The sequence below is a fragment of the Terrapene carolina genome, unplaced genomic scaffold (assembly GCF_002925995.2).
Source record: "Terrapene carolina triunguis isolate 2854851 unplaced genomic scaffold, T_m_triunguis-2.0 Scaffold192, whole genome shotgun sequence".
NCBI lineage: Eukaryota > Metazoa > Chordata > Testudines > Emydidae > Terrapene > Terrapene triunguis.
The window spans coordinates 24,535,464-24,560,556 of record NW_020664543.1 but is presented as its reverse complement, the minus strand read 5'-3'; the positions used below and the strand labels follow the sequence as shown (position 1 = coordinate 24,560,556).

Here is a 25,093-nt window from a genome sequence, read left to right as displayed (position 1 = left end):
TGCTTGAATCTTATATAGTTTATCAAATTAGGTATTAGTAAATATCTTCTTTTTATTTTTCTTGTAACAATCTCTGACCTTTATGCCTTATTACTTGGACTCATTTGAAATCTCTCTCTTTGTAGTTAAAAACTTTTTATTGTTTTATCTAATCCAGTGTAAGTGTCTAGGAAACTCCATTTAGGGGGACAGGATGTGGGCTTATTATTCTTTTTAAAGAAATAATGGACTTAGTATAACTTGTATTGTCCAGGAGAGGGCTGGGCAGAAGAGGACATACATTTCTTGGGGAAAATCTGAGACTTGGGATGTGTTGGGGTCACCTTGCAGTATAACCAAGACTGGTGAGAGCCGGAGTGTAACCCAGCGTGGCTGGCAGGCTGCAGTTACACACAGATACTCAGGGTGTGGTTTGCCTGCTGGAAGACTGTTTGTGAGAGGCCCAGGTGGGAGCTACTTCAGCAAGGCATTGTAAGGCACCCAAGGTTGCAGGGCAGGGGTGACACAGCTGCTCATTAGTCAGGACTGTAGCCTGTGTCACTGTGATATTGGGCTTTCTCTTGTTTATGACTTCAGACTTGTACTCTGTGACTACCAGGTCCCTGTGAAAGGGGCACTCCTGTGTCTGTATGAAAAAAACAGAGCTGTCCAGCACCGGCCATGTCACACACAACAGACTTCTTGAGAGCTGTTACTTACTTGATTACTGAGATAGAGCTAAGCCTTACAGGAAATGTAATCGATTATTGGTAGTCTTTTGGGAAAAGTCTTTGGCACAGGTCATCCTGGCCAAAAGCTAAGTAGATAGGAGTTTGTACTCAGTGCTATCATTTGGCTGCTCTCCCTACATTTAACCATATCAAGGCCCATTTCACCGGGCAGCAGCAGTTTCAGTGATGTGTTCTCAAGAATGTGTCCGCATCAAAGATGTGTAGGGCAGCTGGACAGAGTTCAGTGCACACCTTTACAAGCCCCTAATGTCTGGAGAGTGCAGCAGGACAAAGTTCAATGGGACTGCTCAGTGTGAGTAGGGGGGACAGGAGCAAGTCTTAGGGAGAGGGCTTACAGTTTGTTGTCACATTTTGTTACATTTCCAGACTTTCAAATTTTTCTTTTTGGCTTTTTAAAATACACTATGTTTTATGTTTCAGTGAGGTATATCGACATCCTTAGTTCTGTGCTAAAGAACATTTTCATCCAGTACCTAGGCATAGAATATAAAGCAAATGACACATTTCAGGGAGCCTCACACGTGCAAATCAGTTACAGAACAAAAGGCAGTATTTTCAATTGGTAATCAATAAACAGACATATATTTACATGACTTCCACTGTGAAATGAAAACATTTACCATCTCAAGAAAGCAGAAATTCAAAAACTGTGAAATTATAATCCATTGGCTTCACTGGCATACCAGTTTATATCAGAAAAGCTGTCTAGGAAGAGACAAAGAGCATTGGAGGAGGGTGAATGGGCATATTGGAGATATTTACAATAAGCAGGCATGTGACTTCTTTATCTAGTAGATTATAAAGGGTAAAAGGCTTCCAGGAGAAGATGGGGTGTCCTGCTCAGAGTGATGTACCCAGCACCATAGGAAATCAGACCTAATTCAGCAAACCAGCCCTATGCAGCACAACATTTAAAGCATGTGTTTAACTTAAAGCAGGTAGCAACTACTGTACCTGGTTAAAGTCAAGCACATGCTCAACTGCTGTGCTGAGCCAAGGAGAGGGATTTCTCCTAAAGCAGATCTGTATTGCACTTTCTGTGGTGGAAATACCCAAATGCACTCACCTGAGTAATCCAATTGAAGCTGATGAGACTATGTGTGTACAAGTGTGTACTCAACATCAGTAAGAGTTTGGAATTGGATTCTGCTGGAGGGTGGTAGCAGAACACAACACATGGTAGAAAACAGCAGCAAGCTGCTGATACTAGCCAGAGTAAAAATGGATCCATAGAATGGAACAAAGACAGACTGACACTCCAAGGGACATAGAAATGTATTAGGGATAAGTCCATAGAATAGACCACCACCAGCTCAATGAAATGGATCAGATTACAGCCCAGATACAGGAGGCATGCATCCCTCCCTCACTGACATGAATGTTCCCAATCATTTCATGAGCTTTTTGAGATTGGTGTTTGGTTGATATTTAGTCTGAAGTACCTGCCCCAGGGCAGCCAGACAGTGAGTTACCTGCTCTAACTGCAGATTGGGGAGACAATCGGAGGTTCAGAGAGAGCCACGCAGGCTTTCCCCATCTCTGGTATAAAGTAGGTGGAATACCGGATGGCTCTGTAAGGATGAGGGAGCGTGTTGTGATGAGTAATCAGAGGCAGCGCAGCAGAGAAGTCAGTGAGGAAACAGCCACATGTATCATCACTCGCTTGGGGTAATGAAGTGACTTTTCCTCTGCAGCTCTGCCTCAATAGAAAGTGACAGGGAACAGCGTTGCAGACCAGAGATGTCAGTGCAGCAAGTGCAATAGGAAAGGAAGTGGAATTACTGCCTTGTCATTATGCCCCTTGCAGCTCACAGGCTAATGAGATATAAAAAAAAAATGAAATGAGCTGACACCTACTTAATCTCTTCAGAGAAGAATATTTACTTGGGTTAGTCTTGACTGCAGCCTCGTAGGATGGCGGGAGATGGGAGAGGTTCTGGAAGGACCTGGAAAAGGAGAGATCATAGGGCTCCGTGGCGGAAGTGAGGATATTGTTCATCCGTGGTTTTTCTGCAAGAAAGAATAAAAACATGTCCACACAATGCACCAGGGGTCAGGGAAGAGAGAGGTGAGCCATTCCCATCCACCTGCCGGGTAGCAAAGCCGCTCCCATATATCTGAACCAAATCTGACAGCTAGGCACTACAATATAATTCAAACTGACACCAGCCAAGCCATGGGAAATGAAACCCAAGACTTTGTTGCCTTTATTCTCCACTGCAACTATTAACAAATGCACTCTGCAGTGAAGTGCAGAGCACAGACACCTTTGCTAAGTCAATGGTAAAGAGAGTCATCTCGTTATGGACAGAGAATGCTACACTGCTGCCTATTCCCCAGGGGCTCCAATTTCTCATCTCTAAGGACAGAGTTAGCACAGATGCCATTAACATCTATGTACGAGCAACCAAACCCGCCATGTGGGGACAATGATTTTTTGCATTCTGCACTCTAGTGTCTCGTGTTTACTGTAAAATACAACACACCCTCCTTTTAAGTCAGCCACAATTTCAAACACTGCCCCTTTTGGGGATGGGGGCTCTTCATTTCTCCTCCCCCCTGCACTAGATGGAGTCTACTATTGCTATGTGCCATTCAGACTGGCTACTCGCCCTAAGAATTCACTGTCTGAGTTCCGGTATCATCCCATTCTCTCTTTGGGAGGAGACTATTGTTTTAAGGGTTGGATTGAGGGGAAATAGTGATGGTTCCTGAAGCCTCCTGTGTTGTCTGATGCCAGCCTGACTCCTGTCATGACAGGAAACCTACAGGACAGAGACTGTAAAGGGTTTAAGGCCCGTGCACAATTGAACTTTCATCCTGGCATCCTAGAAAAGGCTGATGTCCCAAGCCAAAATAATTCTAGGAAGGGTCAGATGCATGTTGGGAACTTTTGTTTTGAGAACTGGGTTTTTGCTGATGTTCCTGAGCTGTCTTAAGGTAGCTCTGTTGAAGGGTATTTCTACAGAGCAGCTGGAAGAGTGCTTCCCAGCCTGGGTAGACAGACACATTAGCGCTGCTCAAGCTAGTGCACTAAAAACAGCAATAAACAGACGGGAGTGTCTAAAAACAGTGCACTAAAAACAGACGGGAGTGTCTCTCAGGGAGATGGGGGGCGTTTGCTTTCAGTGACTGACCTTTCTGCGTCACGATCTAAACCGCACAGCTGAACTTCAGACCATCGTGTTTCTCAAACCTAACAACACATCCTAGATAGTCTTCAAGCTGAGCTCCTGCCTCTGCTGGAGCTGTCAACAGGGCACAGGGGAACTCTGTCCCATCAGACAACCCAGGATGGTCTCTTGACCTAACTGTCCACCTCTCAGGAGTGAGTGGGTTGCTCTGGAAAAAGGGGCCATGTGCTAGGGCCTGAAGTGGCAGGAATGGCCACGGGCCCCATCACCTGTTGTGCATGGGGCTCAGAGACTGCATGTCTATAGAATCATAGAATCACAGGACTGGAAGGGACCTTGAGAGGTCATCTAGTCCAGGCCCCTGCACTCATGGCAGGACTAAGCATGGGCAGCAGGTGAACCCCACTTTCGGGGAGGCTAGCCCACCAGCCCCGCCCCTTCCACCTGAAGCTGCACCCCCCGGCTCCCTCCTCCCCAGTCCCTCCTCCCTCACTACGCCTAGAGCCCCAAGCCCCCCATGGCCCAAGCTGCGCTGGCCTGGCCCGGGCCAGCCTGAGCGACCCCAGTCACATGTCCCCGGGCCACACCAGCCGCCCCAACCCCAGCCAGCCACCCTGACCCTGGGGCCAGTCTGAGCTGCCCCAGCTGGCCCAATCGCTGGGCCGGCCTGAGCACCAGCCTGAGCCGCCGCTTGCTGATCCCCGAGCTTCAGGCTCCAGCTGGAGTTGAGCCCCCACCAGCTTCAGGATGGGTGGACAGAGCGTGGGTGGGACCACAGCCTCGGCCTTAGCCTTCCCTGCCCTATGATACCCTCCGCCCCTGGGACTAAGTATTATCTAGACCATCCCTCGCAGGTGTTTGAGGCCTCACTGGGTTCAGTTGTGCTGCGGCATATGGGGGAAGTTAGTGCCCAGTGAGTGAGGGTGACAAGGTCTGGCTCTCGGTCAGGAAACCACAACACTCCTTCCTGCTGGCTGATCTGTCCATGGTTTTTATAGAACACCAGTCATGATGGCAGCCCCCTCCCCAGCATCCTGCTTCCTGGTGACTCTGCCTACATGGAGCAGACAGGGCTGGCTCCAGCACCAGCCGACCAAGCACGTGCTTGGGGCGACACCTTAGAAGGGGCAGCCAATGTTGGGGTGGCGGGGGGTGCTCGTGGTGTTTTTGTTTTTGTGTTCGGCGGGGCGGCGCTCGAGGGGTTTTTTTGTTTTTGTTTTTGTTTCGGCCGTGCAGCACAGGGGGTGTTTTGGTGGCGCGGCGCTGGGGGGCGGGGGGTGTTTTGGCGGCGTGGCGCTGGGGGGCGGGGGGTGTTTTGGCGGCGCGGCACTGGGGGGTGGGGGGTTTGGGCGGCGGGGTGCTCCGGGGGTTTGGATGGCCCGGCCCGGCGCTCGGGGGGGGGGGGGTGGGGTGGCCCCGCGAGGCGCGGGGGGGGGGGGGGGGCGGGGGGGGGGGGGGGGGGGGGGTGGTGTTACGGCGGGGCGGCGCTCTTCTTTTTTGCCTGGGGCGGCAAAAAAGTTAGAGCCGGCCCTGGGAGCAGAGCTCGATATGGCTTCCTCTGTCGGCAGGTGGCTCTGCTCCCAGCATTGCTCAGAGGCGATGAGTCACTGAGGGAATCCCTGACCCCAAATGTCATGTCGAGCACAACCCCTAGCTCCCACGGACAGGCATGGAGACGCTCCCTTTGACGTCAGTGAGAGCTGGAGTTAGGGGCTACTGCAGCTCTGTGACTGACTCACTAGCTGACCCTGGGCAAGTCACTGTACCCCTCGGTGCTGAATTTTCCCCATCTGATAAATGAGGTTCGTGACACTTACCCACCTTTGTAAAGTGCTTTGAAATCCTCAGCTGCACTGCACTATGGAAGTGCTAGTTCTCACGCAGCGTAATGATGACAATTAGTATTGTAACAGAAAAAGGCTCAGCCTATAGTTATTGTCAGAAATATCGTTTTTTCAAGCTTGGCATGATTTTTATTCTAATTGTGGGCTTTCCTTGTCACTCCAGAAATAGGAGTTGGTTTAAAACCAGTCTTGTGTAAGGAGACTTTTGTGATGCAGGCTGCCGAGAGTGATTGTGATAGGAAGACAGTGTGATGGGGCTCTGGGAAGGAGGGTTCATGCCGATCGCTGTGAACTCCCTAAAGGAAGTGCTGTTGTGCACACCGGTCTCTGCATTACTGCCCTCCCGGGCTGCAGGAGACATGAAATTTGCACCAGTTGTCCATTCTCTCCAGTGTCAGCTCCCAGGTTTTGTGTGTCCCTTGTTAACATATGGAAACCCTAGGTATTCTGCTCTCTGGCCTTGGGGTGTAAAGTGTTTGTTTAGGGTTACAGTGTGACACTGTAGATAGCACTCAGGTGTTTCCCCAAGGGCCACTTATAGCCTGCCTGCCAAACTATTTCTGCCCAAAGCTCTGTTCCCACAAGCTCCTAGAGCCCTGCACCCACAATGAGCCCTAACAGGACTTCCCATTGGTGCAGGGTCCGTTTGGGCATGTGAGCTTGCAGAATCAGGCCTGCATTCATAAAACTCCTTTCACTAAAAGATGTATAGATTTCTGCAGCAATTTCTGGTGCAGGAACGAGGGGCAGCCTCCAGCAGAATTCAGGCTCCTCACTTGCATATTGCTTTATTTGTCACAGAGGGAGGCCATGGGTCAGCATCTTGAAACAGAGCCCTCTGCCTGCTTGCTAGCACTGAGCATGCCTCCAGTGATGATGACGGGTGCATCTGTATTTTAAAATGCTAGTGGAGAAAAGAGGCCAAGCCACTCGGTCCAGGCAGTCTGCGGAGTTTGCTTGATATTGAAAGCACATCTCTTTGCTGAAAGTCAGGTGGAGTGACTGAAGCCGGAGTTTAAAATAGTCTTTCATCAGCCCAGCCAAAGGCCTGTCGAATGATGACATTGATATCTCTCCGGTGTATGGGTTTTAAAGTAGGCAGAGATCAGGCTATTCAAAATAGCAGTGAACACAACTGCTGGGAGCCTAGTGTCAGGCTGTGGGAGGGAGCCTAGTGTCAGGCTGTGGGAGGGACAGGGTCCTGGCCGAGTGTGCGGTAGGCCTGGGTCATGTGACCTAGTCTGAGGGGATTCAGGTAGCGGCTGGGTCTGACAGATACGGCAAGAGCGCAAAATTCTGATGTCACTAGGAGACGCTGTCAGCCAGCCTGCTCCGAGAGCTGAGCTCCTTCATCCCTGCATCAGCCTCATGCAGCAACAGGGCCTGGCTCTGCTCAGGCTGCTCATGCTGCCTAAGGAGCCCCCAAAGGCACCACTGTCCGGGCTTTGCTTTTGTCTGAGCATTCCCAGCAGGCTAGGTGAGACCGTCCAAGGATGGCGTAGGGGCGACCAGACTCCTAGTCCTGACTCAGCCACAGTCCTTCCTCGGAGCTCTCACACCGACAGCACAGCTGGTGGCACAGCTCTCTGCAGCTACCTCCCCAAGGAGCACTCTCAGGGAGAAGGGCCTGCACACCTCAGCCTGCAGCCCAGCACCAGCCCAGGGACACAAGGGAGCCAGCTGGCACGGCCCTTATCCCGGAGCTGCTGGGGCTGTGCAAGCTAGGACAGCTCTTTGGCCCCAGGGAGCTTTGCATAGGCATCAAATGGGGGGCATGGGACTGCCCTGGCCACACCTTCTCCTGACCCCAATATATCCCCTTGTGCCTCCCTCTACCTCTGTTCTCCCCACGATACACACACACACCCAGAACGCCCCTGGCACCCAGGACTACTATGGAGGCAGTGCAGAAGTAGCTCTATGCCTGGCATTGTGCAGGAGAGGCCTCACTTCTGCAAAGGGGGGAGGAGGGGGAGAGAAGGGGGCTTTTTGCCCTGGCGCATGAGCAGCCAAAGGGTATGTCTACACTACAGGATTAATCCGAATTTAGATAATTCGAATTTGGGAAACAGGTTGTATAAATTCGATTGTGCGCGGCCACACTAAGCACCTTAATTCGGTTTTAAACCACATTAATTCGGTGGTGTGCGGCCACACTACCCCATTAACTTAAACACAGTAATTCGGTGGTGTGCGTCCACACTAACCCTAATTCGAATTAACAAAATCGATTTAGGCTCTACTCCGTTCGTCGAGGTGGAGTACAGAAATCGATTTAAAGGGCCCTTTAATTCGAATTAACTTGCTCTGTAGTGTGGACGGGTGAAGGGTTAATTCGGATTAAGGCAGCTAAATCCGAATTAAAGTCCTAGTGTAGACCAGGCCAAAGTCTGGATATAAACCAGCACAAGTAACAACAGACCCTGTGGTGGGATTCTGAACAGTGTGTAATGACTTGGGAGCAGCAGTCCCGTTGAAAGTCAGCTCATTGAAAGCCAGTGGTACTTGTGCTCCAATCTCACTTAGATACCTTTGAACATCCCACCTCTAATCAAGGTCTTTGTGGGGCCCCATCACCCCAGTGACTGTTACCAGAGAGTGGTACCAGCCCCATGAGAGCGCACTGCATCCCGACACCCTGTCAGGCTCATCTGCATTTGCCTCAGTCGTCCTGCCTCACTGACGGGCAGATGGGCATTGGAGGAGCACACAGAGGGATGCAGAGGGCTTGCCTCTTCCTGCACTTCTAGACTCCTGCACTAGCAACTCTTCATCATTACTGGTGCCATGAGGCAAACGACGGTAACATCTCGGCGCCTCCAGCATCTTTAGCCCTCTTTTTTGCTTTGAGGACGAAAGGGCCCGATCCTCTGCTCACTGAAACTAATGGCAGTTTTGCCTTTCAGTTCAATGGAAGCAGGACTGGGCCCAAAATGTGTGTCCAGCAGACACAGGATTAAGCCATTATCCTAATCTGCTGCGAGTACTTTGAACCGAGACGGGACTTAATGGCAAAAGCAGCAGGGGCTGGGACTCCTGGCTCAGTTCCAGCAATGGGTTCTCTCCCATGGGATCTTCAGACATTCTCCTTTTCCCTAGGGAGCAGATACTTCCTCATCACAACCCAGAATCCAGTCTGCATGGCTCCGTGCGTTCGCAGTCTTCTTGCTCTTTCCACAGGTCTGGGTCAAATTCAGTCCTGCTGTAAGTCAGTGGCATTATGCTGTCCGCTGCAGGCTGAATCTGACCTCTGGGTCTAACCCCATTGCCCAGTGGACTAAGGCACAATTTCGTCAAACAAATTCCCCTGCACACTGAGAAATAGGGACCTTTCACCCCCTCACCAAAAACCATCACTTCTCATACATTTGTTCCTGGCAGAAATTTGCTTTTCCTCTGCAGCAAAATTTTCAACACAATTTACAAAAAATGGGATGCAATTTGTAAACACAGCTTTTCATACCTGAGTTCAAAGCATACCTGGACAGTTCCTCCACAGGTAGGGTTGCCAACTTTCTGATTGCAGAAAACCAACCCCCCTTACCCCACTCCCTTCTCCAAGGCCCTACTCCTGCTCCACCCCTTCTCCAAGGTCCCACCCCCGCTCACTCCATCCCTCCTCTCCCCATCACTCACTCTTCCCCACCCAGGCTGGGGCAGGAGGTTGGGCTACAAGAGGGGATGAGGGCTCTGGCTGGGATTGCGGGCTCTGGGGTGGGGCTGGGGATGAGGGATTTGGGGTGCAGGAGGGGGCTCCAGGCTGGGGCAGGAGGTTGGGGTGAGGGACGAGATGAGGGCTCTGGCTTGGGGTGCAGGCTCCGGGGTGGGGCCAGAAATGAGGGGTTCAGAGAGTTGGAGGGGGTTCAGGGGTAGGGTAGGGGGTTGGAGTGCAGGAGGGAGTTCAGGGTGTGGGCTCCAGGTGGCGCTGACCTCAGGCGGCTCTTGGAAATGGCGGCATGTCCCCCCCGGCTGCTAGGGCGAAGGGACCAGGGGGCGCCGTGTGCTGCCCCATCCACAGGTGCCACCCCCACTGTGGAGCCGGCACTCGGGGCGGGGACAGCATGCAGAGCCCCCTCACCCCTGTGCCTAGGAGCTGCACATGCCGGCTGCTTCCCGGGAGCTGTGAAGAGCTAGGGCAGGCCCCCTGCACCGCTGAGCAGACTTTTAATGGCTTTGTCAGCAGTGCTGCCCGGAGCCGACACACACATCCTTTGCATATGGCACAGCTACAGTCGCACTAGTGACCCTAGAAACTGAGGTAAAGGCTGTGGGAAAGAAAGGCACTTCAAAAACCCACGGTTGTATTGCTCTTGTCCCTAGCAATTGCTCTCCGCTTTGTCCTATTCCTCCTTTGGAGCATTTCCATTCTAATGTCAGACGGGATGGAGACAGGCAGGCAGCTCCATTCCTGTAGGATGTGAATATCTAGGAGGTTTCCGTGTCTTCTGGTACCTAGTGAATTCTTAGCACCGAGACCTCCCCCCCCACTGCACTGTGTCCCTTAGCACAGCACTCACACTGACACTCTTCCCAGTTCTCTGAGCACACGGCACTTCTAGGGAAATGCAGGGCTGCCGTTGCAACCTCCCTCCCACTGCGTGTTCCCTGTGCTTAATTTAAACCTCTCTGTCACCAGCAAGTCCTCCCTCCCACAGCTCAGACACACAGTCGGGGAGAGAGGCTCAGCAGACAGCCCTACATCCCCGCAGGAAATAGCTTCCTCCCCCAGTCCTCACACACTGACAGCTCCCTGCAGCTGGATCACTCCGACAGCACCCCACTGGCTCCAGGCAGAACTATGCTCAGCACTTCAAACCCAGCCCAGCCTCCCCCGTTCCCCCTTTCAGCTGCTGTCCTCACTAACAGTGCTGCGGTTGCTACAGCTACACAAGTTCACTTGTAATGGGGCCTCCTGCGGGATAACCGACGTCAGGGTGCAGCTTCCCCAGGGAAATCGCCAGGCTGCCTGTTGATGAGGCAAGGTGGGAGCTCCACTCATCTCAACTGCACATTACAGTCTAGTTATAGTGCAGTGGGGTGAGTGCAGGCACCCAGAGCTGCATGGCAGCTTTCAGGAACCATGCACTATGATTTGCTGCTGTCCTCAGGACTCACCATCCCTCTACCAAAACCAAACAGCCACTTTCATCCGCTGGACAGAAGAAGAAAAGCCTATGACTCTAGAAGAGTCTGATTTTTATCCCAATTCTCTGAGAAATCATTAGCCATTTCACACCAACACTAGGAATTTGGGCCATTTTCCTGTTAGCTCAGTAGTAACCAAATCTGGATTAATAAACACCTCTCCTCTTCAGCCGAGGCATGGCTATAGCTCCCCAGGCTGGGGTTGTTCTCTGGTAAACAAAACCTAACCTGAAGTTATCTAGCGAATGCGCTATTGCTTTGAGATCGATTTGTCTGGGTGATGTCTTCAGTCCATGTCTAATGGCCTGATCCCAGGATTAGGAAGTGCATTTGCACTCACTGTGGCAGTGGAAACAATTGATTAGATATTATACTGTAAGCAGCGACTTCATCAGCACTGAGACAATGCCCCCACTCCTCTGTTTGCGCTTGTGTAGCAAAGAATTAGGGTAACATCCCTTTGCAAATCTGTCAGCAAGAACCTGCATACAATCTACATTTTGCATGGAGGCTTGGATAAGCTAAAATAAGCCCAGTCATATGTATGGGATTTGTGTGTAGTGTCAAAGCAAGAGAGTTAATTGACTGCTTGCATGAGGTGTGTGAAATTAAGTGCCACACTTTTCTAATAGGCTTGCACAGAATCAGTATGTCCGCTTACCATCTGTTTTTCATCCAGTCAATGAGGAGTAGCATATAATGAATCTGGCAAATGAGAGGTCACCTTGAAAACTACTGTCTATCTTTCAGCAAAACTAAAGAATAAACTGAGATGGGTGCAGACTACTTGAGCTGACTTTTGCATAATGTATTTAAGACTCAAGGTCAGGGAACTGATGGGTTCCAGTCAGTAGGAATCGCGTGTGCAATTTATACACCATCACTAATTAAGTGGCAGTTTCTTTCTGCTTGGGGAAGTGTTAGAATTTCCCTCCCTCATATTTATTCAGTTCATGAGCTAGGTTCTTATCAGACATTGATTTTTTGTTCACATCACCTGTTGGCTTCTGTGAGCCAGGTGCAGGCTGGGAGAACACAGTCTCTCCCCACTTCGGCACAGCCAGAATTAAATCTCCCCTGCCCCCACACTTCCCCCAAACACAGAGAGAATGCCTAGAGTGTCCAGTCCTTTGGGATGCTTTTGGGGATAGAAGGAACGCTCAAGGTTACTGCGAGTGACTGCCACTAAACAGCCAGCCTTTACTCACAGTTCCCACACCTTGGCAGCTGAGATACTGCAGTCATTTCTGATTCTAACTACATGGGAAGGCTCTTTTTTTTTTTTTTTTTTTTTTTTTGGGAAGGCTTTTTTTTTTTTTTTTTTTTTACTTTAAGCAGGGACCATATTTTCTTGTGTTGGTACAACATCCAGCACAACAGGGCCCTGAGCCGGGCGGGGCCTCTGAGTAATACTGCTGTGATGGATCTGCCAAGCAGGGGACTGCAACTCCCATCAGTGCCCTCCCACCGCACATCCCTTTCCCCTGCCCAGGGAGCGGGGAGGTCCTCCACCAGGGAGTGGCTGGTCTGTGCTGGGCAGTGGCAGCTGCATGGCTAGCCAGGAGTTGCAGAGAAACTGGATGCAGAGAGGAATCTCCAGGAACCAGCTGCAGAGCCGTGTGCAGAAGAAGCTGTGACTGATGGATGCTACAGCTGGGTGTGGGTCTGTGTGGTGCTTATGGGGATCCTGCAGCCTCTGGGCAGAGAGCCAGCGCAGAGGGGCCAAATGAGAGACACTCGCGGCAGAGCTAGGGGTGGCATTCAGGACTCCTGACTCCCAGCCCACTGCCACCGTCCACTTTCCGCCAACCCTTCCCTTGTGGCCTGGTTTCTCTTCAGCCTGGCCTGAAAACCTGCAAGCACCTGGTTGCTTGACTAGAGACTGGACTGGAGAGGATACCCCAGGCACTAGCCCTGACTCACAACCGGACTTTCCAGGGACCCAGACAGGAGCTGTTATTGCTCACCTGGAACTGGTTCAGCCTCCAGAGCTCGGGTACCTGCACCCTTCCCCTTCCTGCTAGCCCTTGTAAATGTCGGTGTGGGACCTACCAGGGCTGGCGCCTACAAGAACTAACTGCTGAAGCACCCACAGTGCTTGTGTCTGAGTTGCGGTGCACCTGGTGCTATACTGGCACCCTAGGGGCTCGGTGTGCTGGGCGCCCCGGTAGTTACACTGCCACCGTAATGCAGCTGTATCACTCTGCCCAGCTAGAGGTAGCAAAGCACCATACGAAGGCACACAGGGGCAGTGCGCCCTGCCGAGCTCGCACAGAGGGCAGCGGAAGAGCTGGGAGTGGCACCCAGGGCTCCTGGCTCCCAGTGCAGTGCCACCATCCCCCTTCTGCCAGCCCCTTCCCTGCAGCTGGGTTTCTCTTCCACCTAGGCAATGCTATTAAGGCCTGATCCTGCCCTCAGGGCAGCCAGCCAGGGTTTTCCATTGACTTCAATGGGAGGGGGCTGAAGTCTGGAGAGCATCTAGCTCTCCTGAGCACTGCCTGCTGTGTTGCTCCCTGGGTGTGGGGCTGCATCGGCTCCATGTAGTGGGCAAGGTGGCATCGTGTCTGGCATGGCACCATGGGGGCACAAAGGACCCGAGACTGCATGCAGCATAGCAGGCTGGGCACTGCGAGGGATCTGGGGTCTGGGTGTGAAGCTGCTTTTGGCAGCAAGTGGCTCAGCCGTGCTGCTCTGATCTCTCTCCCTCACCAGGCACCGACCAGTGTTTTTACTGGGGCCCAGGTCAGAGCCCACAGGGCCCCATCAGATAGCTCAGCTTCAGCTGCGTTTCCGTGCCCACCAGGGGCTGCCTGCCCTGCCAACGTAGGGCTGTGCTGTGCCTGTTAGGCCCAGGCCAACACTGGGGCTGGGGAAAGGAGCAGAACTACTCCAATGACTGCTCCAGGGGCCCGGTGCCTAAGGGAGCCACAATGCCTCCTGGAGCTAGTAGGCTGCCAAGGGAGTATGCGTGCTGCTACACCCCTCAGGGCCATGGCCTCAGCGGCCCATTTGTGTAGCTGCGATAGCCCAGGCAGTGGCGTGAGCTAGCCGCCCCGAGTACATGCTCACAAGTTCAGGGCGGGTTTACTCAGGGCGGCTAGCCTGTTTCGCCACTGCTGCTCCTCATGCTCTTGCTATTCTGCTACTTTTAGCATGCTTGCTCGAGGAGCACTTGTGGGAGTCTGGTTCCTCGCGCTGGGAATGACAGCCCTAGCTCCAAGGGAAGCTATACCCTGTGCGTGGCTAACGCCCATGTGGAAGCTGGTGGGGGCAGCCCTTGTGCTCTGTGCACAGAGACTGCAGTTTTATCTGGTCCCTGCATGGAAGCCCCCTTGGTCTCGTCCCCACTGCACTGAAGCTGGCTCCAATCTCTCCTCCCATTATGCAGTGCCAGTGCTGCATGCAGCCTGGGCACTGTCCGCCATCGGCTGCACTGCGGCTCTTTGCAACCAGAAGGACAAGGGGAAATTCCATTATTTGTAATGATCAAGGCTTAGATTCTGAAGAGTGCAGGAAAATCTGGGCAAACCCATGGCTCTGCCACCATTCTCTGCCCCCTACCTCTGTTCCAAGGAGAGCGCTTATGTAGGGCCTGGTACAGCTTGTGTACAAGGAGGGGTGCCAATGCACCCCAAAGCTGGAGTGATGAGTTTGTGGGCAGGCATATGCTAAGCTCAGGTGGGCACAGAGACGTGAGCTTTATTTGCATGAAGAGTCTGCACACATTTTGTGTGACACATCAACAGATGCCTTTTTACAACATTCACCCAGTGAAAGCAAATAGTGTCACCTATGAGAAGTGATGCAGCCCAACCTTCTGCTGCTCAGCGTCTGCTCATCACAACTTCAGGCTTCTGTCAAAGCACTTCCCGTTCCCTTAGCACTCCCTTCTGCTCAGCCATTTCAAGGTTCAGGAAGAAATCCGCTCATTCCTGAAACGTGCTCTTACAACCAAAATTAGCCTTAATAAAAGGAGCTGTTTAGAATGATGGCCAGCATTCTCCTAAAAATGATCTTGCACAACTCCAGAGCCACCTGCTACAGTCAGCATTGAAGAGTAGTAAGAGGCAGAGCCAGCTTAGACACATTCCTCAGCAGTGACACCTTGTGCATCTTCTGACTTCACATCCGTTTTATATCTGGTTTTGATGCTGCTGTGATTCAGTCTCTGGAGCTTTTAATCTGGCATTCTTCATCAGCATTACCTTCACTTTAAGATTTAGAATTCACTTTAGAAAAATTGCTTCCCCTTGTATATGGTTCAAAGGGGATGTTCTCCTGTTAAAAGCAGAGTTCAAATTACCACTTAGCTTCAGGAGTATTAAATGACAGTATTAGAGGTACTACTACACTGGATGGTCACTTGACATCTGTATTTTGAGCTAGAGCAGTTTCCATGGACACTGCCAGGCAAGAGACCCTGTTACAAAGCTACCCGTAGTGCTTTCAAAGTAAAGCATAAGAAAGAAAAATAAACAATTATATATTTAAGTAGAGTCACAAAAGTCATTGTGGCTGCCTGCTCTACTTGTTGTTAATACAGATTCTCATCAGAGAAATAACAATTAAAGGGCCTGTATTCAGGGCCGGCTTTCTGAACTGCAGGGCCCGATTCGAGTACCCGGCAGCGGTCCGGGTCTTCGGCGGCATTTCGCCGGCGAGGGATGGGCTCTGGGTCTTCCGCAGCACTTAAGACCCCCCTGCCACCCAAATGCTGCCGAAGACCCGGAACGGAACCCCCACCGGGTGAGTAAAAAAAATTTAAAAGGCACCTAAGGCGCGGGACCCGACTCCGGGGAATCGGCCTAAAGCCGGCCCTGCCTGTATTCCTCTTAAGATACATGCTCAATTGTCTGCTGCATCCAGTTTATGCTAGGGGCAGCAGAGCAGGTATGCTGTCAGGGAATTGGTGACAGCCCCCTAGTATTTTTCACAGCCATGGGCATAGACTATAGCAACCTGGGACCCTCCTGTGACACTACGCCCCATATTCTTCATAGAGATATTATGATATGAATATGGCATAACTAAGATGTGCTTTATGCCAGATGGGTCATATGAGGTATCATTGGAAAGGTTATGATTTACTGAATATGATTATCCTATTTGTATGCATGTATCATTTCTATATCTGAAGTTAGGAATATTGACTATGTAACTATTACAAGTGGGTTTACACCTGGGGAATGCCCACCAGACAGAATGCAATCAGCCTGAATGGGCCATTAGGGAGAACAATAGGAATTTGAAGATGCAAATCTCACACCCTCCTAAGAAACTTCCTGGTATGCTGCAAACAACCTTTGACTCCTGGCTGCTTTGACACTGCAGGGTCATGTGCTCATGTCACCTGGTACTGGATTCCATCTTGGACTACTAGTATTTTTCCACTAATAGGGGGTGGGGATCAAGCTGGGAAACAAAGGATTCCCACCACATGTAAATCCTATTTAAGGCAGGGAAGTGAGTTAATCTTGGTTCAGTTCTTCACTGAATCCCCGACCACGATGACTGCTGGAAACATCTAAGAAACAAAGACAAAAGGTGGTGGGGAGGACTGAGCCCAGGCTGGAAAAGGTGCCTGGCCCATGAAAGGAATATCTGGAGTTTTAAGCTGCAAGCAAGAGCAAAACAACATTTAGGGTGAGAAATTACTACTTGAAACCAGTTTCCTTGGTGTATTAAGCTTAGTTTGCGTGTTTGTTTTCTTTGCTCAGTAATCTGCCTTGATCTGTTTGCTATCCATTATAATCACTTAAAATCTATCTTTGTTTTGGTTTTCTCTAAACCAGTTTTTGAAATTCATAACTGGGAGGGGGCAAAACCCTATGCATATCTTCTTCCACATTGAGGGAGGAGACAAATTTTAAATTAGCTTATGCTGTACAGTTTTCTGTGCAGCGCAAGACCACACAATTTTGGGTTTATGCTCCAAAGGAGGTGTGCACTTGAGTGCTGGGCAATTCATTGGCTGATAGCCTTCCCAGGCAGTACTGATTTCAGTGTCTGTCTTTCTGCAGCTGGGTGTGCCCTTACCTGTGTGTGTGCTAGAGGAGGCTTGAGGCCCTGGCTCAGCAGGACACGGTGAGGGAGCCCAGGTTGGTGGAAAAGGTGGGGTCAGTGGTACCCCAGTACATCAGGGAGCACCCCGGAAGGGGGGGCATCCTGTCACACCTCCTTCCAGATGATGCCATAGAATCATAGGGCTGGAAGGGACCTCGAGAGGTCATCTAGTCCAGTCCCCTGCACTCATGGCAGGACTAAGTATTATCTAGACCATCCCTGACAGGTGGTTGTCCAACCTGCTCTAAAAAATCTCCAATGATGGAGATTCCACAACCTCTGTAGGCAAGTTATTCCAGTGCTTCACCACCCTGACAGTTAGGAAGTTTTTCCTAATGTTCAACCTAAACCTCCCTTGCTGCAATTTAAGCCCATTGCTTCTTGTCCTATCCTCAGAGGTCAAGAAGAACAATTTTTCTCCCTCCTCCTTGTAACAACCTTTTATGTACTTGAAAACTGTTATCATGTCTCCTCTCAGTCTTCTCTTTTCTAGACTAAACAAACCCAATGTTTTCAATCGTCCCCTATATGTCATATTTTCTAGACCTTTAATCATTTTTGTTGCTCTTTTCTGGATTTTCTCCAATTTGTCCACATCTTTCCTGAAATGTGGCTCCCAGAACTGGACACAATATTCCAGTTGAGGCCTAATCAGTGCGGAGTAGGGCAGAAGAATTACCTCTTGTGTCTTGCTTACAACACTTCTGCTAATACATCCCAGAATGATGTTGGCTTTTTTTGCAACAGTGTTACACTGTTGACTCATATTTAGCTTGTGGTCCACTATGACCCCCAGATCCCTTTCTGCAGTACTCTTCCCCATTTTGTATGTGTGCAACTGATTGTTCCTTCCTAAGTGAAGTACGTTGCATTTGTCCTTATTGAATGTCATCCTATTTACTTCAGACCATTTCTCCAGTTTGTCCAGATCATTTTGAATTTTAATCCTATTCGCCAAAGCACTTGCAACCCCTCCCAACTTGGTATCATCTGCAAACTTTATAAGTGTACTCTGTATGCCATTATCTAAATCATCGATGAAGATATTGAACAGAACCAGACCCAGAACGGATCCCTGCAGGACCCCACTCATTATGCCCTTCCAGCATGGTTGTGAACCACTGATAACTACTCTCTGGGAATGGTTTTCCAACCAGTTTTGCACCCACCTTATAGTAGATCCATCTAGCTTGCATTTCCCTAGTTTATTTATGTTGTGGTATCCTCTCGAACTGAGGCTACCTCTCCTGGGGAGGGAACTCCAGTTATTAGGAAGAGACAGATTATAGTTATGGGGGATTCAATCATTAGAATGATACATAGCTGGGTTTGTGATGACTGGGAGAAGTGCATGGTGACTTGCCTGCCTGGGAAGGATAGAAGAGAGGTCCTGGAGGCCAAAATTAGGTTGGTAGGTAAGAGATTCAAGTCCAGGACTTCCATGGTAGCATTCTCTGAAATGCTTCCAGTTCCACGTGCAGGGCCAGTTAGACATGCAGAACTGAAGGGTCTCAATGCATGGATGAGACGATGGTGTAGGGAGGAGGGGTGTACATTTATTAGGAACTGGGGAAACTTTTGGGAAAGGGGGAGCCTACATAGGAAGGATGAGCTCCACCTAAACCAAAATGGAACCAGATTGCTGGCACTTAAAATTAAAAAGGTCGTAGAGCAGTTTTTAAACTAAGGGCTGGGGGAAAGCCGACAGGTGTGGAGGAGCACGTGGTTTGGACAGAAACATCCCTTAGGGGAGGATCTATTAATGGAGATTCTCTATGTCCTAGTAAGGAGGAGTGGATGGAAGATGATAAAATATGGGTAGGATGTGATTAGAAACAGCCAAATGAAAAAAAAAGTCCCATTCAATTACATCATGTAATGGCAGACAGCTAAAAAGTGACAAGTTTTTAAAGTGCTTATATACAAATGCTAGAAGTCTAAATAATAAGGTGGGTGAACTAGAGTGCCTTATATTAAACGAGGATATTGATATAAAAGGCATCAGAGAAACTTGGTGGAATGAGGATAATCAATGGGACACAGTAATACCAGGCTACAAAATATATCTGAAGGACAGAACAGGTCGTGCTGGTCGGGGAGTAGCACTACATGTGAAAGGAAACATAGAATTAAATGAAGTAAAAATCTTAAATGGACCAAACTGTACTATAGAATCTCTATGTAATTCCGTGCTCTAATAATAAGAAGATAGCAGTAGGAATATTTTACTGATCACCTGACCAGGATGGTGATATTGTTGAGTTTTTTATTTTTATAACCTCTCTAATCTCCCTGAGCATTTCACAGTCACTAATGGGGGATTTCAACTATCCCCATATTGACTGGGTACATGTCACCTCAGGAAGGGATGCAGAGAAAGTTTCTTGGCACCATTAATGACTGCTTCTTGGAGCAGCTAGACCTGGAACCCACAAGAGGAGAGGCAATTCTTTATTTAGTCCTAAGTGGAGCACAGGATCTGGTCCAAGAAGCTGGACCTCTTGGTAATAGTGATCATAATATAATGAAATTTAACATCCCTGTGGCGGGAAAACCACCACAGCAGCCCAACACTGTAGCATTTCTTTCAGAAAGGGGGACTACACAAAAATGAGGAAGTTAGATAAACAGAAATTAAAAGGTACAGTGCTAAAAGTGAAATCCCTGCAAGCTGCATGGAAACTTTTTAAAGACACCATAATAGAGGCTCAACTTAAATCTATACCCCAAATTAAAAAACATAGTAAGAGAACCAAAAAAATGCCACTGTGGTTAAACAGCAAAGTAAAAGAAGCAGTCAGAGGCAAAAAGGTATCCTTTAAAAAGTGGAAGTTAAATCCTAGTGAGGAAAATAGAAAGGAGCATAAACTCTGACAAATGAAGTATAAAAATATAATTAGGAAGGCCAAAAAAAGAATTTGAAGAAGAGCTAGCCAAAGACACAAAAACTAATAGCAAAGAATTTTTTAAGTACATCAGAAGCAGGAAGCCTGCTAAACAACCAGTGGTGCCACTGGATGATCGAGATGCTAAAAAAGCACTCCAGGATGATAAGGCCATTGCAGAGAAACTAAATGAATTCTTTGGTCTTCATGGCTGAGGATGTGAGGGAGATTCCCAAACCTGAGCCATTCTTTTTAGGTGACAGATCTGAGGAAATGTCCCAGATTGAGGTGTCATTAGAGGAGGTTAGGGAACAAATTGATAAACTAAACAGTAATAAGTTACCAGGACCAGATGGTATCACCCAAGAGTTTGTAAGGAACTGAAATGTGAAATTGCAGAACTACTAACTGTAGTTTGTAACCTATCATTTAAATCAGTTTCTGTACCAAATGAGTGGAGGAGGATAGCTAATGTGATGCCAATTTTTAAAAAGGGCTCCAGAGATGATCCTGACAATTATGGTCCGGTAAGCCTGACTTCAGTACCGTGCAAACTGGTTGAAATTATAGTAAAGAACAGAATTGTCAAACACCTAGATTAATACAATTTTTGGGGAAGAGTCAACATGGTTTTCATAAAGGGAAATCATGCCTCACCAATCTACTAGAATTCTTTGAGGGGTCAACAAGCATGTGGACAAGGGGGATCCAGTGGATATATAGAGTACTTAGATTTTCAGAAAGCCATTGACAAGATCCCTCACCAAAGCCTCTTAAGCAAAATAAGCTGTCATGGGATGAGAGGAAGGTCCTCTCATGGATTAGTAACTGGTTAAAAGATAGGAAACAAAGGATAGGAATAAATTGTCAGTTTTCAGAATGGAGAGAGGTTAATAGTGGTGTCTCCCAGGGGTCTATACTGGGACCAGTCCTATTCAACATATTCATAAAGGATCTGGAAAAAGGGGTAAACAGTATGCCCACATCTTGAATACTGAGTTCAGATGTGGTCGCCCTATCTCAAAAAAGACATATTGGGATTGGAAAAGGTTCAGAAAAGGGCAACAAAAATGATTAGGAGTATGGAACGGCTTCCATATGAGGAGAGATTAATGAGACTGGGACTTTTCAGCTTGGAAAAGAGACGGTTAAGGTGGGATATGATAGAGGCCTATAAAATCATGACTGGTGTGGAGAAAGTAAATAAGAAAGTGTTATTTACTCCTTTTCATAACACAAGAACTAGGGGTCACCAAATGAAATTAATAGTCGGCAGGTTTAAAACAAACAGAAGGAAGTATTTTTTTCACACAACGCACAGTCAACCTGTGGAACTCCTTGCCAGAGGATGTTGTGAAGTCTAAGAGTATAACAGGGTTCAAAAAAGAACTAGATAATTTCATGGAGGATAGGTCCATCAGTGGCTATTAGCCAGGATGGGCAGGGGTGGTGTCCCTAGTCTCTGTTTGCAGGTGCTAGGGATGGGTGACAGGGGATGGATCACTTGATTACCTGTTCTGTTCATTCCCTCTGGGGCACCTGGCATTGGCCATTGTCGGTAGACAGGATACTGGGCTAGATTGACCTTTGGTCTGACCCAGTATGGCCGTTCTTATGTACTTATATTTTTAACTTGAGCGCTGCTCTACACTGTGTCAGCTGGCTACGGTCCTCTAGGGGACCATCTGCCAGCTGGGGACTGCTGGAGCAGATTGCATTCCAGCTACTCTCCCTGCCTGTGACTTAGCATCTTACAAAGCCACCTGAGTGCTGTGTGTTAAGCTGAAGTGTGCGTCTGCAGCTAAACTACCAGGCCGTTGTGTGCGCTGTCTCTTTGGAGGCAGTAGGCTTAGTAATTTGTATGAGGGACCAGTGCAAGGGACTGGACACCGCAGGGGAGATGGTTTTGGGTGGACTTGGGACTGAAGGGCTTTAGGTGTCACCCTGCAAGGCAGGACCAGGATAGTGGAAGCCAGGGTGATGTCATTGTACTGTGAACAGGCTGTTGATTTTCTGGGCTCTGTGCCAAACCTGCACAGCACAGAAGTACACAGGGTTACAGGGCAGGTTGGGACAGAACCCCCTACTGGTCAGGGTTGAACCCCAGAGCATCACAAAAGTATTGAATCATGATTTTCCACTGGTCTGCTCTTCACAAAGGGCTAGCACTATATTCTACAAGCCAAAGCAGAGACTGGCCAGTTCATGTCCCTTCCTCGCCCCCAGCTTCATATTGTCAGTATTGCTTGGCAGTTGTATAGAAAAAAGTGAACATATCTATTTGTCTGGCGTTTCTTATACTGGAAATCTGATTATCTTTTAATTTCCTTACACACTGCTCTACTGGGAGTAAAGCTCATTTAAACTGTCCTTAATTCTTATGATTTTGTAAACAGTGTCTTAAACAAAATAGACACAAAATCCACTGCAAATTGTTGGAGTGGATGCCATGGTACTGGGAATCATTTTCATATCTTCTGGGATTGTCCCAAATTGAATGCTTCTGGCCTGATGTTAGAAAATAGATGCAAGTTATTTCAGGGCTATATCCCCCAAAGTCCTATTACTGTGCCGTTAGAAAAATGCCCTGATTTACTGAAATTAAACAAAGACAGATACCTGCTTAGAATTCTAGTGGCTGCAGCCATTAAGTGAATCTTACCGTCATCCCTGCAAAACCAAGAGCGTCTATAGAAAAGCGGTTGATCAGAATAAAACAACTGAGAAATGGATCTAGTTACTGCCCGTATTAGATTAACAACTAAACCAGTAGTAGGACAATTAGCCAAATGCAATGAGTGGATAAAAAAATTATGACTATAACTTTCCTACTAATATCATTTATTTTATTTATTAATTATGTATTTAGATTTAAAATAATAATTATGCTGACCCCAGTGCCCTGACATCATTAATTATACAATAAATAAACTTTAATTAAAAGTCAGCAGCACTAAAATAATTGGTTGCACAGAAATACAGCCAACCAGCCAGTATGTGTATCTAGTGTAATGGACACTATGCTGCCTCAACTCCACTGTATACCCTTATCTGTTATATGTGTCACCCTCTCTTTTAATATTTATGTAAGAGAATCACTTGCATTTTCAATAATTCTATTTTATCTTGTGTAAAAAGTTAGTAACTAAACATTAACAATTACATTATCAAAAGATGAATCTGAGTTGCATGTGAAAAATGTGGAATTGTGCGTGCAAAGCCTACGCTTGACCACTCAGTTGCACTGTAATTTTATATGCAAGTTCTATAGGCAAAGCTCACATTGATCTTTCTCAAAATGTAGACCTTTTCTTTAAGTCATGTTGGGCTAAATTCTGGTCCCAGTGAGGTCAATATCAAAACTTCCATTGGCTTCAGTGGGACCAAGATCTGGAGCACAATTTCCAAAAGTGTCTGAAGACCAGGTTTCCAAAGGTATTTAGACACCTAAGTACCTTTAAACATCTGGCCTTAGTAACATAGGAGCCTAAGTCCCATTGACTTTCACTGGGACTCATGAGAGTCTGTCTACACTGTCACCAGAGATGTGATCACAGCACATGTAGACATGACTGCACTAGCTGCAATCTAGCATGCTCCAGTGACAACAACAGTGAAGCTGTGGCAGCCTGGCAGCAGCATGGGCTGTATAAGCTCCCCTAGGACCTGGGTTACATACTTGATTTGCTGCTGGTGCTGCTGCAGACTAACAGCTATTGTTCTTCCAGCTAGCTAGATACAAGGGCTGCAGTCACAGCTCTGGTGGTAGTGTGGACAGTAGTGCAGTGTGCGCAGGGGGATCGACTGCCTCTCCAGCGGCCTTAATGTGTATGTGTGGCACCTTTCACATGCGGTTGGAGGGAAAACCTGCCCCATGCTCACCTAGGAGTGGCAGCTCATGTCCCACAAGGGTGGGCTCAGCTCCCCACTCCGAGTATTGTAACATGGTAAATGGGGGCTCAGCACCACTTCCAGAGCTGCACAGGACAGGGGCCACTGCTGTGGGGTGGGTGCAGGGTGGTTTCACTCTCCAGTCCCCCACTCATGACCCATTCCCCCCTGGTGGCAAAACCTGGCTCTGCCACTGAGAGGCATCAGACCCTTCATCTCCTAAAGCACGTAGGCACTTTTGAAAATTGTATCCCAAATCTACTCTATGGTATTTCTTGTGTGACTATGACTTTGGTGTCTACGCACCATACACACCTTTGTCCAAAGCCTGTAACAAACCTGTGGGTCTCTATTGCCATTCCCTAGAACAGAGTGCTTGTCAGGTAGTGGTCTGCTTTTCTCCTGTGTTTGTCTCCCTGCAGGAAAGTGTCTTGATCTAGCTCCCAAACCAGCATTAGACGTGGACTAGGGCAGCTCCTAACACCACCCCACCCCTGTCAGAACAGAGGGACTAGATGACGGAGCTTAGGGGGTGGAAAACCCCACTCCTTTGAAGCTGTGCCTCTCCGCAGAGTTGTCCCTGAAAACGCTCCCCAACACCCTCACATATGTCTCACCCGCCTGTGCGCTTTCCCACTCTGCCAGGCAGAACAGAACGGGGACACTTTCCTTTGAACTCTGCTTCAGCAGCCGTTAACGCAAATAATGCAACTGCAATTAAGGAATGGCAACCTGGCAGAACACATAACCCACAATCCCATCAGTAATAGTCATCTGTGACAAAGTTCCTCCTCTATCTTGGTGGGTCCTGCGCTTATTGGCAGATTTTCTTGCCTCAGAGATTCACCATGTGGGTTGGGGAATAGCCCAGAGACCTTCCCCTCTGGAAGAACTCACAGTCCAGATCAATTGGGAGGAACCCGGGCCCGCCCTCTACTCCAGGTTCCAGCCCAGGGCCCTGTGGACTGCAGCTGTCTATAGTGCCTCCTGTAACAGCTGCATGACAGCTACAACTCCCTGGGCTACTTCCCCATGGCCTCCTCCAAACACCTTCCTTATTCTCACCACAGGACCTTCCTCTTGGTGTCTGATAACACTTGTGCTCCTCAGTCCTCCAGCAGCACACCCTCTCACTCTCAGCTCCTTGTGCCTCTTGCTCCCAGCTCCTCACACTCGCACCACAAACTGAAGTGAGCTCCTTTTTAAAACCCAGGTGCCCTGATTAGCCTGCCTTAATTGATTCTAGCAGCTTCTTCTTAATTGGCTCCAGGTGTCCTAATTAGCCTGCCTGCCTTAACTGGTTCTAGCAGGTTCCTGATTACTCTAGTGCAGCCCCTTCTCTGGTCACTCAGAGAACAGAAAACTACTCATCCAGTGACCAGTATATTTGCCCTCTACCA

The 25,093-nt window shown here is 48.7% G+C and overlaps 1 protein-coding gene across 1 annotated transcript in view; it reads right to left on the bottom strand.

The window, feature by feature from the left end:
- The window catches only part of SHISA6 (shisa family member 6), a 363,781-nt gene that overhangs the window by 22,024 nt on the left and 316,664 nt on the right, over positions 1-25,093 (bottom strand). Inside the window, exon 6 of the mRNA XM_029912174.1 lies at positions 2,589-2,741. Coding sequence (XP_029768034.1) covers positions 2,589-2,741 — 153 coding nt within the window. The remainder of the gene's footprint in view (positions 1-2,588; positions 2,742-25,093) is intronic.